Source organism: Artemia franciscana, chromosome 11, assembly GCF_032884065.1.
Source record: "Artemia franciscana chromosome 11, ASM3288406v1, whole genome shotgun sequence".
Taxonomy (NCBI): domain Eukaryota; kingdom Metazoa; phylum Arthropoda; class Branchiopoda; order Anostraca; family Artemiidae; genus Artemia; species Artemia franciscana.
The window spans coordinates 2,631,179-2,644,919 of record NC_088873.1 but is presented as its reverse complement, the minus strand read 5'-3'; the positions used below and the strand labels follow the sequence as shown (position 1 = coordinate 2,644,919).

Here is a 13,741-nt window from a genome sequence, read left to right as displayed (position 1 = left end):
GACGTTGAGCTTAAACTATAAGCCTGCGAGCTTTCAAAGCGGTGACAAAGCAAAATCTGAAGAACAAATTATATCATTAAGTTGGACCTTTAAGGGAAAGTTGTGGAGCATTTTGAACTAGCCAAAAGGCACTGTGCGTATACTTTTAAAACTACCACTATAGTCACTAAAACTAATGACGCTAAGGGTATTTAGGCGAAACTTTCAGGCTACGCTTAGGAGGAGTTTCAATTAAACAAAAAAAAACTGTATGCATGCCACTTTCCAATTTGGCATAGAACTGTCATAGCATAGCCTGTCATAGGCAAAACCACTCTGTAATAGCCATAAATATCAATGAAACTTTTAAAGGAGCTATTCGATTCCAAATAAAAGCTCTTGTGCTCTTTTAAAGAGCAAAAAGAAACTGGAGGATAAGCAGCGCTTCTCTCACGCCCATTCATTTTCCAAACGCATCCAGTCAAAATTTTGAAAATTTACAACCATTTGGTTCAGCATTGTAGAACGGTTCAGTAACTCTGTCTTTGGGAATATTAGAAATGTCCACCCCCGCCCTCAGAGTTATGCAATTGAACCATTGTACTTTAAAACTAAATGGTTCTTTAAACGAAATGTAAAGTCATTGTGCTTACGGTTGCCAATCTGACACCTCAGCAATATATCGATAACGACTGGGGATATAAAGCTGAAACGTTTGAGGCTACTACAAATACTACTTCCACTCTTACAATTTAAATAAATAAAAAGAGTGTAAATGTGTACAGGTTGTCAAGAGCAGAGATATAATCTTTTGAGAACGATATTAAGTTTTATTTTTCAGGTCAACTTTAGGACTTATAAAATTAAATTAAAATTTTTGTGTCTGGATTAAGAATTCTTATAGAAAAAACCGAAAAGTTACAAAAACTGAGAAAGATTATGTAAATAATAAATGAACACAAATTGATTTAAAAAACTTTAGCCACAAAACGAGTATTTCAAAGAAAAGCAAAGAGCTTCAGTAAGCCAAATATGAGCAGAAATAGAGTCAAATAATCTTCCAAGCGCAAAATTACCTCAAATTGCTGTTAATAAGTCAATGAAACTCAAATTGGACAGAAACTACAATAAATAGCCGAGTCAAACTCAAAACGAGTAAAAATTAACATGAGTAGGGCTAATAACCCCAATGCCTTCTCAAGACCAGACCGTAACTTGCACTTCACTGAAAAAAAACAACAACAAAAAAACAAGACCTAAGAGCTCATATGGCACTTGTGATGAGGCGGAAGAGGCAAGAGCCAGGAGCTCATATGCTATGAGCTCTAGCAAAATTCTAAGAATCAATAGATTAATTTAAAAGGAAAATCAGAGGCTTAATGCCGGTCGGGACTTAAAATAAAGCTCTGAGTAACGAGGTCCTTCTAAGCATCAAAATTCATTAAGATCCGATCACCCAATCTAATTTTTCTTCTTCGTTCATCTCCCTAGATGGTCGAATGACTTTATCAAGTCAATATATGCAGATAGGTAAATGACTTTATCGAGTCAGTATGTGCAGCTCCCTGACACGCCTACCGATTTTCATCGTTCTAGCACGTCCAGAAGCACCAAACTCGCCAAAGCACTGAACCCCACCCCCTAACTCTCCCAAAGAGACCGGATCCGGTCCGGTTACTTCAATCACGTATCTACGACATTTGCTTATTTTACCCACCAAGTTTCATCCCGATACCTCCACTCTAAGTGTTATCCAAGATTTCTGGTTCCCCCTCCAACTCCCCATTGTCAACAAATCTAGTCGGGATTTGAAATAAGAGCTCTGAGACATGAGTACCTTCTAAACATCAAATTTCATAAAGATCTGGTCACCCGTTCTTAAGTTAAAAATACCTCAATTTTTCTAATTTTTCCAAATTAACATCCACCAGCTCCCCCAAAGCGAACGGATCCCCAACTATGTCAATCATGTATCTATAACTTGTGCTTATTCTTCCAATCAAGTTTCTTCCTGATCTCTCCACTCTAAGTATTTTCCAAGATTTCTGTTTCCCCGCTCCAACCCTCGATGTCTCCGGATCCGATTCGAATTAAAATGAAGCATCTGAGACACAAAATCCTTTATATATCAAGTTTCATTAAGATCTGATCACCCATTCGTAAGATAAAGAGACCTCAATTTTCACGTTTTCCAAGAATTCCGGTTTCCCCCTCCAACTTAAGCACCCCCCCCCCCAATGTCACTGGATCTGGTCAGGATTTAAAATGAGAGTTCTAAAACACAAGATCCTTCTAAATATCAAATTTCATTAATATCTTAACACCCCTTCGTAAGTAAAAAATACCTTATTTTTTCTAATTTTTCTGAATTACTCCCCCCCCCCAACTCCAGCAAAGAGAGCGGATCTGGTCTAGTTATTTCAGTCACGTATCTTGGACTTGTGCTTATTCTTTCCACCAAGTTTCATCCTGATCTCTCCGTTTTAAGTGTTTTCCAAGATTTCCGGCTCTCCCCCCCCGAAGTCACTGGATACAGTCGGGATATAAAATAAAAGATCTGAGCTATTAGGTCCAGCTATATACGAAATTTCATTAAGATTTGATCACTCCTTCGTAAGTTAAAAATACCTCATTTTTTCTAATTTTCCAGAATTGAACCCTCCCACCAAATCCCCCAAAGAGAGCAAATCCATTCCTGTTATGCCAGTCACGTATCTAGAACTTGTGCTAATTTTCTGCATCAAGTTTCATTTCGATCCCTCCACTCTAATCGTTTTCTAAGATTTTAGGTTTCCCCCTCAACTCCCCCCAATGTCAACGGATCCAGTCAGAACTTAAAATAAGAGCTCTGAGACTCAATATCCTTCTAAATATTAAATGTCATGAAGATCCGAACACCTTTTTGTAAGTTAAAAATACCTCATTTTGTCAAATTTCTCCGACATAACCGTCCCCCCATTCCCCCCAGATGGTCGAATCGAGGAAAATACTCTTGCTAATTTAAGCTGGTCTGGTCCCTGAAATGCCTGCCAAATTTCATCGTCCTAGCTTATCTTGAAGTTCCTAAACTAGCAAAACCAGGACAGACAGACCGAGAGACTGACCGACCGACAGAATTTGCGCTTGCTATATGCCACTTGGTAAATACCAAGTGCCATAAAAACAACAACAACAAAATGACCGTGGGTTGCCAGTTTAATTGACATATGCCGATATTTATTCCTTTAAGTTTTGATAATTTTTTACTAAAAAATGAAACACTTAAAACGTAATTTGTTCTTAAAAATAGCGCAAATTATGTTCTGGATTTGAAAAGGGATGGGGGTTATCAGCCCTACTCATGTTAATTTTTTCTCGTTTTAGTTTGACTCAGCTATTTGGTCTAATTTCTGTTCGTTTTACTTTTAATGGGGGGTATTCCACAAAGGGGGTAGATTTCCTGGGATTATTTGCAAAATTATGAGAATATGACTTTTTTAAATATATTTTTTCTACTGAGAGTTAGGAGTAACACTAAAAGTTAAAACGAACACAAACTACTTCAAATATTAATGATCCACCCTTATCAATACTCCACTCAATACATTAAGTTTTACCTCTTGTCTCAATTCTTTAATAAGGATTCCTGAAACACAAGGGCCGCGTAATTAGAATCAGAGCAAGATTTTTTAAAGTTTCTAAAAGTTTTAGTGTAAAGAGAGGGGTATTAAGAAATGGGTAGCACCCTCTGAATACAGAATAATTTCTGTTTGTCTGAAGTTTTAATGCTGCTCGTTTCCTTCAGTAAAAAAAAAATGTATTTTCTATCTAATTTACCCGAAGTTCCGTTTAACTGTTTATTATGGTTTACCTTCTTTTTTTTTTTACAAAAATAAGTATAAAAATAGATCAAATTTTTAGTTTCTTAGTAACTAGTCTCAGTGCATTGTGTTTTTTCATATCACCAAAAGGTTTCTCTCCATTGAATTCATACTCCTTATAAGGTAATTCTTTAAAAATTTTGAAGCCTTTCTTTATAAAAGCCGCAGCTGAATAATTTCCAGTTGCTTCTGCGAAAAAAGCGATAATTCCTTTGTCTGCAGCAAGGGTCTCAGTATGTTCTAAAAGCCGTTTTGCTATCCCTTGTCCTCCATATTCCTGTTTCACGCTGACCATGCATATATGTATGGCTCTTTCAACTTCCAACTGCAATTACAAGAAAATTTATACTATATCAGCTTTACTTAATATTCATACAAACTTCTAATGAGAAGAAAATATTTGTACATTGCACTTCACCGAGCAGCATCTTTTTAAATATTTCTGGTTTTATTTGCAAAAGACTTGCGCAACGGGTGGTTAAATCGCCTCTATCAGCTTTTAACTATAATTACAGTAAAATACAAAACAAAACTCAATCACATCAACTTTACCTGATATTAACGAAATAAAGTTTTTCTGGTAAAAGTAAAGAGCAAAGTTGAAACTATTGCTTCCTAGCATATGCAACATACATCTATAAAATCAGCTCAAGTAAACTTACTCTTTACATTTCTCCATATTTCCGGAATTTTTAAGAACTAGTTACCTTATATATAATTTAGTATATAAATATACCTTAAGAAATACAAAAATGACAAAATGATATACAAAAATGACAAAAATGATTTTTGTATAGCCGAAATTAATTTTTAGAATTCTTTTGTAGCAGTATAATAAAGTATATTAGAGCTTCTTCAGTTTGCTCCATACTACAGACGCTTATTAATTCTTATTAATCATTATTATTAGTTCTTAATTCTAAACATGCCTAATTTGAAACACCCATATTTCCTCATTGCTTCATTAAAATAGCGAGCTTTATTTTAGTTAAAAGTTTATGTTTATTATATTATTTTACCTATTTTTTACTATTATGTTTAATATAATATTAATTACTACTATTATTACTGCTATACTATTACTACATATTATTACTTTTTCTATTATATTACTATATAATACTATTAATATAATATTACTATTACTATAATTACTACTATACTATTAATTACAATTATGTTTACTATTATATTTACTAATTTTAACTATTATATTAGTTAAAAGTTTATGATTGCATTTTTGTTAGCACAGACGAGTTGCTAATAATTTTTCAGGGTCTTTGTAATTTTTTACTTGCGAGAACATAGTTCGTTCTTTTTTATTAAGTCTTCAAAGAACTCATATTGAACAATAGGCAGCCCAATAGTGCAGCATAAATGGGAGACAGTAACAATGGCAATCAAAGGGGTAAAATTAACCTTGACTTGATGCCCACTTAATAGGACAGTCTGTCTTGGCTTTTTCTACAATTGGCCATGACTTTAACTATGCAATTTAAGTATCTTTTGGCCTATGCACATAGTTATGCTGATTCAAAAATGCCCTTAATATAAATGTAACATTCTTTTTAATAAAGAGGAAAAGGAAAAACTGTTGATCATGTATGAAGGTGTAGCATATTCTAGCCACAAATGGTATATCTGCCTTTTTTCATTTCTGATAGCAATATTACCTGATGACACTCTCTAAATCATTACTTAACATGGAATTGCATACCAATTGTAAGTAATTTCTAGTAATCGATTTTCCCCTCTGCATCTCAATTATTACAGTCATAGGAAACACGTAATCAATAGCTTAATCGTTCTAGTAAGTAGGATATGGGAATTCTCCTCGTGTGGAATTGGTTATTTCGTAGAATATATTTCCCAAATCAGAATATTAGAAAGGTTTCATAGTCCAGCTGTCTTGGGCGTAGTTCCAATGTGGACATAAACGCTTTAGAATATGAAAGTTCCCTGAAAAACGCGTTGAAGAAAGGGAAATCTCTTAAATTATTATGAAACATCCCATGCGTGCACCGTCATTACGTAAGATGTTACGTAATGATCAAATAATAATGTTAATAATCAAATAATAATTGTAGATGGCAATAAGCTTAACTAAGCTGTGGATGTCAGGTGATTGATTTTTCTAACGATAATTTCGACAGGGCCTATGCTGTAGTAGTTGTATTGGATTAACGACGCTTCTTGACTACTAAGGTCCCTGCGTCGGCCCTGAAGTGCATTCCTGCAGCATGGTTCGATCTTTGGGTCCCGTATTACCAAGCTAAGGTCAAACCCACTGCGCCACCACAGGACGACAGGACCTGTACCTTTCATCATCAGGTTAAATTCAAATTTCTTGCCAGAAAGTAAAATCATTAAATAAATAAAACTAAAAACACTGAACAACACTAATGATGAGCTGAACCTGGAATTATTGTTGTGCCATGGCCCAAATTTTGGTAGAAGCATTGATGGCTACTGTCCTAGTGGATCTTAAAGAGCTTGAGCCTTTAGGAAAGGGGTGGAGTTTTTTGTGAGTTTTCAATTTATGGGTGATGGGTTCCCAAATTTCGCTAATATGAAACTCACTATTGTCTTTATTGATGGCTGGTTTATTTTTAGCAATTTCCAAAGCTTCTCTGATTTTCTGCTTTAAGAGTTGTGGGACAATAGCAACAAGTTGGACCTGGTCAAACTTAATGGAGTGGGAAGGGTTTTCAAAGATATGATGGGTAAATGCAGAAAAATCATCTTCCTCCTTTAGCTTTGTCTTTTTAAGGCAGGCATCAATGGAATCAGAATGTTCTTTTAATCGGTGATGTAGAGGTCTCATGGTACGACCTATATAGGTATCACCACAGCTGCAAGGAATCTCTTATACCCCTGGTGGATCTGAAGTAATCTTATCCTTACCTTTGTTCAAGAAGGAGGAAATAGTCCTTCCAGAGGGAAAAACACCTTAAGGCCAAGCTTAGTGAGTTTGGAGCTTAAATTGTCAGTAATGCCCTTGATATAAGGTAATGACAAAAAGGGTTTATCATCTTCATTCTTAGGAGCAAAATTCTTGGTAATTCCACTCATCTATTACCTGGAAATAACCTTGTCAATGACTTTTTGGGGGGTATCCATTACCTATCAGAACATCTCTAATATAATCAAGTTCAGCCTTTAGCTCAAAATTAGAGGAGCACACCAGAAATGCTCTATCAACCAACGAATAGACTACAGAATTTTTGACTATAGGGTGGTTATGCGAGTTATATCTCAGATATCTGTCACTATGAGTTGGCTTTCTATACACGCTCAAGTCCAACCTAGTTTCTCGTTTTGTAATGAGGACATCTAAGAAGGGTAAATGGCGGCTATTTTCAAGTTCAATGGTGAACTTAATATCTGGGCCCTGCTGGTAAAAAAATATTGAAAAAGGTCCTTAATTTGTCTTGTGCCCCATTCCAAATTATTAAGCAATTGTCTACATATGTCATGTAGAGTTGGAGATCCTGGAAGTCCTATTTGAAGATATTAGTTTCAATATGCTGTAGAAACACCTCGCTGAGAACTTGTGTCAAGGCTGATTCCATTGGTATACCCCAAATCTGTTTATAAGTTTGATGCCTGAAAGTAAAGTAAGCATTGCTAAGACATAAAGACGTGACACTAATGATTTCTGTGGAATCCAAGCAAGTCAGTTCTCTCCAGGAACCATCTTTTTCTAAGATCACGTCATCCGCAAAGTAAGTAAACATTCCCCTATCACATGACATCCAAGGAAATCCTGAAGCGTCTTGAACAAACGTCTTGAAAAGAAATGTTTTACAAAAGGTCTTGGGAAGTCTTGAAACGTCTTGAAAAACGTCACAGTCATATTATGTAACAACCAAGAGTAAACAAACCTTATTATATAACAAGTAAAGTAAACCCTCCCTACTACGTAACAGACATCTGGATTTCCTGGGAAACATTCCCTATGACGTAGCAGACACCTTAATCTCTTAGAAAACATTCCCTATGACGTAACTTGTACTCGCGTCTTTAGGGGGATCACTGTTTAACTTAAACCATTAAAGGAAGAAAGGAGTAGTGGGTATGAGCATTTTTAAAGTACCTATGGCGTCACTACACAAATTATATATTTTCCATCTATTTTGACACTTCTCTTTTCTCTCGTCTCACACTAAGCTGAAAGAAACTAACAAAAATAAGCTTCCATAATGCGTCAATGAATGAGCAACTTAAGTGGTAGGGGCTATATCGTAAGCTTTTCCTCACAGTGCAAATATATACAAACAGTAAAGAAAAGTACTATTCTCTCCATTGAAGATTTTTGAAAAACATCTAAAACCTCAGAAGCTAAACACCTCTTCATTACCCCGCCTTCACGCACGCACAATGACAAATGTTTGGCGCATCACGACGAGAGACTACTGCTCTGGTTGTATGGGAGATCCCCAAACAGCGTGCTATGAATGGCTGAACGTGCAATGAGACCTGTAAAAAAATTTACCTGACCAAAAACGTTAAACGAGCAGACAAAATGGCTGAAAAGACATTTTTCGTTGGCGAGGATTGTGTAAGTTTTCTTCGGTTCTAAGGTTTGATTCTACCAGACTGATTCGGCTCAGTTTCTTATCTTAAAATAGGTTTGATTTCCTGTGAAGAAACACAGTGGCTTCCTCACAGATATAATATGATACTTTAAAAAAAAAACAGGGGGTTTTACTTATAATATGTTTAAAGAATTATCTTTACCTGAACCAATGAATTCCTGATGCTTTCAGTCGACATATCAGATCATAATCTTCAGTACCATAAAAAAAAATCTTTTCCACTCTTTTGTCAAGTTTGATTGTTTTTAGTAACTATTTTTAGCTGTTAAAACCTGATACTTTATGACTAAGGGATTCATTCTATTTCAGTAAGGTTCTAGATGAAGGGCTTATTGCTTTCTTAAAAATAAGTCGACTAAATTAAATGAAACTTACAATATGAGTTCAGGGTCTAAAATACACTCTGATAAGGTGTTTTCACACTTATATCCTTATCTTATCCATAGTTTTACGGCTTAGAAAATATTATAGAAGACAGGTTAATGCAAATCTAAGTCACTTTAATTTTGAGGCTTTTACAACTTGTTTTCTTTGGCTTTACGTTTCAATAATATAATTCTAACGATCAGTAGACGGTTAACCAATATCAAGGCTTTTTTTCCAAATTTATGAAATAATTAATAAACTTTGTAAATAAAGATCGAGTAAATGTATAAGACAAGAATATTTTCCTTGTTCCTCATTTGAGCAGTAGATTTAATTTTTAAGATTCAACCTTTATAAAACAAAGATTATTGCAGGTAATCAAAAGTCACTGCTCTTTTGAGAGAGAGGGGTAGTGGAAGATGCTTCAAAAGACCTTCCCAGGGCCTCACTGAGGCTTTAAATCAATTCATAGAAGTTTGAATCACGTAGACAAGCTACTTTCTAAGGTAGCAAAAAAGTTTTACCTTTGCTATAGCCGCTCTCTTTGTTATAGCGGCAGTCCCCTATGGATGCTTAAAATTCAAGTTAACTTACCACATCTAACATGTCTTCTGAATCATAAAGGAGGTTGATCATGTGTATTATCTGCTTCATTTTTGAATAATCTTCTGTTATGCAGGATTTCATTGTTATTTCATTTTGGTTTCGCGTTACATCCTGAAAAAAGAGACCTAGAAACCTTACTTACTTTATACAAATGGTAAATGTCCAAAGCACCTAGCCAATCCCAAGAGGCTATACAACAACTGCTGCAACCCGTAGTTCTCAGGAGTGTTTTTACAACATGATTCTGTTGGTTTCTAATCGTTGCAAAAGAGAATTCCTTTTTAACCTTTTTTTTTACTTTTTTACAACTGGACCGACAGGAAAAAGAGTAACTCTCTACATCGATGCGGCTGCAGTGGTAGCTGCTCTCTAATAAAGGACAAACCGTGGTCCATTGTAACCAAAATTAAAAAACACATTTTTGAAACTGACAAGTAAGAACATTTTCCCATTTGTAGCAGATCCAGATTTTGATTTATATTTATAATAAAATTTAATTTTGAAAACCAATTTATGGAAATTTTAAAGAATAACCTAAAACCCCCATTTTTTATATTGAAACAAGGGTACACTCTTCGAATCGCCATAATTGAAAACCCGTGATTGAACAATTTTACAATATATGTCATCCACAAAATCGTGTTTTTTTCTTAACTTATTGCTTCAATTACCATACTTTCCTTTTCATTTCAACTCTTAAAATTTTGAAGATAAAATATATTGTACTATTTTTACATGTTCCAACAGTAGGTATAAATTATTTCGTTTAAAACTTCGGTTTAACATTGAGGTTATTTCTAACAGAATGAACATTTTCATTATTAGAAATTTAAAAATAGGACTTAACATTGGGAAACAAATGGATGTTTGATACCGGTATGGTCCAAAAGGGCTGAGATTATTAAGGTAAAACTCCAATGAATTTGAGACTGCAACTGTGACCTTGACTTCATATTACATAAGAATGCTATTAAAGGAATTTTATCTGACCCCAAGACTTATCATGGAGGAATGAAAGTTGATAAAATCAGTGAGAGAAAATTCTTCACCACTTGGTGATAATAAAGATTTTGGGAAGGGTGAAGTAGGAGGCCTTTCTCTTCACCCAAATGTGGTGAGATGGGGAGGATGATCTAATTTATATTATGGGTTTTAGTAAGAAAAGAACGGAGCAATTGTGAAAATCTTCTCATGGTAATATAAAAGGGAGAAAAGATGGAATTAATATTAAGTGATAGAGATTCTATAGGATTTAGTAAGCTGGGTAGGCTGGTGGGTAGAGATGTTCCCACAGGTGTGGCACGTTAACACCTTTTTTAAACTTATTTACATACTCTTTTTGATTTAATGGTTGGTTTTTGTTTATAAACTAAGTGTTTTTGTAGTTTAGTATTTCTGTCACCCATAATGCCTTTTAATGTTAATAAATATCACATATTATATCGACCAATCAAAAGGTTTCATTGAAGGTGATTGAGAGGCATTGACAAATAATTGGTATATTGGTTATTCATTCTTTGTTTGGTGAATATATCTGGTTTTACCACTGGGATATCGAGTTGAAACTTTCAGAAGAACATTATTAAAAATGGTGGAGGCACTTGCATCAATATTTTAATTGAGGGCAATAGATTCCTCCCCCGTCTAAAAATAGTTATATGTTGCGTCATTTCTTTTTTCGAAAGATCCTATCGGTTTGCGGTCCAAAAGACACTTTAGTTTTGTACTACCAATTGACAAAGCATCAACTAATGTAAATGTAGCAAATACAATATTAGACGAAGTAATATTACATAAGAAATCCAACTTAATTTCCCCTTATTCATGGTTGACAGTGATATATAAAACGTTGATTTCTAACGCTGTATTAAAGATACAAGTTGTATTTTATTTTTTTGGCTGATTTTGTCTGGTTTTTCTTTAGAACATTAAATGAAAACATTTTTTAAACAGCTTTGCTGCTTCTAGTATGCACTGGTATACTGTTTGTGACACTAGTACTAATAAAGGAAATTTTTATCAGTTATTTGCTTTTGTACTCAACAGGTGACTATGGCAGTTAGCCTGTTCGCTTATTTCAATGAAAAGTCCGTTTTCTTATCTATACAATTGGTGTAAGAAACAAACAGTTTTTTTTTAGTACTTCGAGAATGAATGTTGGTTATCTTGGTCTTCTGGTCTTATTCCATTGCCCATGAAAATAAACTCCATCTGCGTTAAATATCTCTATGATTTGCGCCGTCAATGATCTTTCGTTTAGGAGAAGATTTTCATCTGCTGCTCCAGTAGGTCTGGGGTAGTTCTAGGAACTTCAACTAAAGTTTAATGCTTTTTTATGTATTTTTTGCATTAGGGTTAAGCCGATCAAGATTTTCCTTGGAAACCAAGATTGTATTCCAGACTCAGATGTGAGTCTATGAGGTTTGACGCTTAAAAAAAGCTCGTAATGTTTATAAGTCTTAGGCAATAGGTATAGGTATGTTTCGGCACATACCTAAGCACACCAACTCAACACACCCAAACATCAGTGGCCGAGTCTACTATACAGGAGGTCAAAAGCCTCATTGAAACTAAGGACAACAATTCTTATGTAGCAGATTTTAAACTCATTATGGTAGTAGCAGATTTTCTTTCTTTTTTTTGATAAATACAATAGTCGTAAAATTACCATCAAAGAGATCAGTTATGTATGCAATTATAGAGCCTCAGAAAATGATATTCCCCATTACCTGTCAAATTTGAGAACTTTTTACATCTCAAATGATTAATAACATGCCAAACATTTTTAATAGAACTCCGTAAGAGTATTAACGGTTAATCTGATAAGTATTAACTGTAAGAGAAACTGCTGTTCGGAGACGAATTTCTGAAGTCGATTCTCTAAATCTGTCTAGGGAAGATATCACGAGTCTTTTTCAAAATAATTTTATATAAATGAGTTTATTAGCTATCATATACTTCTCTTCATAGAAAAAGAAACAAGAAAACTATAGTTTTACAGAGAGTTCTTTTCCTGAAGCTAGTGTTTTTCTTGGAATTTTATGAGAGATTCGTATACGAAATCAGAATCCTGGAAAACAGACAGAATTAGTTAGATCCCTCCAGGAATAAAATTACCATTAATTTCATTTTACAAAATGAAAACATTATTTATCCCCTGGCTCCATCTAAGATTTAATCATACACGAAAACCATGATTATTTTTGCCATTATTATTATGGGGATGGATCCACTATTCCTGGATCGAGACTCAAGTGTTCAAGACCCATTGTGTCCACAGTCCAGAAAATATGTTTTACTTGTAATGGGGGAATGATGAGTTTGGCCCCTTCACCATTAAAATAATTTTATCAACTGTGAAACTTTTCCTTCCTTCACTACGTCCTACAGCTTGGTAATAGCATTGCGAAATATCTCTAGCCGGCGTCTAATTCTAGCTGGACATTCTTCTATCAAATACTTTTTTGTTTCCAGAGTAGCCATCTCAGAATTTTGGCATAATGTGTATTCAGCACCTCCTATTCAGGTAAAATGATTAATTGTGTTGCGAGAGCAACACTTTGGTTTTGTCCCGGTTTTGTTTGTTTTTCTTCCATTGCCGCCTATCTCAGCTTATTCCTGGAAACTGGTAAGGGTCTAACCTGTGAGGTTTTTACGGAAAGTGGGGACCTCAAAACAAGACTTGTTTTGTTACTGCTACTATTTCAAAACCGAGTAAGTTTCACTCTATGGCTTTTTAATGTGATAAAGTTGAACTGGCTGCAAAGTTAATTTAGTCCCTTCTTTCGATATTATTTTGTAGTTGTTGTTTTTTCAACGCTGAGGAATAGCCTTTGGTCATGTGATAACTGAATGCGTTCTTCTTTGAACATACCGTTTTAAAAACGGTATGTTCAATTCATCATTTTCATCATTAACCGATGGTATGACAAGTTCATCATTTAACCGATAGTGAAGAAACAAGCACAAACGAGAATAGTTTCGTTATAATTAATAGAATGTCATCTATGGTATTTTGATCCTGAAAAGTTAGGGATAGCTTTATAATACCAACTAGATTATATAAGATATTATTCCGAGTTTTCATCCGTCATGATGTCTACCATTGAAAAAGATAAAGTTCAACTGGCTGTAAAGTCAATTTAGTTTCTTCTTTCGATACTATTTTGCTGTTGTTTTTTCAACGCTAGGGAATAGCCTTTGATCGTGTGATAACTGATCAATAGCTACGAAAAACTTACGAAAAACTTGCAAAAAAAAAAATTACAGCTAATACTCAGAACAAATTTCATTATACTCACAAGAAAAAACTGAAACTATTATAATTCAAAA

The 13,741-nt window shown here is 34.6% G+C and overlaps 1 protein-coding gene across 3 annotated transcripts in view; it reads right to left on the bottom strand.

The window, feature by feature from the left end:
• Nucleotides 1-3,776: 3,776 nt before the first annotated feature.
• The window catches only part of LOC136032686 (uncharacterized), a 101,634-nt gene continuing 91,669 nt past the window's right edge, over nt 3,777-13,741 (bottom strand). For all 3 annotated transcript variants that reach the window (XM_065712985.1, XM_065712986.1, XM_065712987.1), the window contains 2 exons: nt 9,398-9,520; nt 3,777-4,164 (listed from right to left, as the gene is read on the bottom strand). In XM_065712985.1, the coding sequence (XP_065569057.1) occupies nt 3,868-4,164; nt 9,398-9,520 (420 nt within the window). In that variant the 3' untranslated portion in view covers nt 3,777-3,867. The remainder of the gene's footprint in view (nt 4,165-9,397; nt 9,521-13,741) is intronic.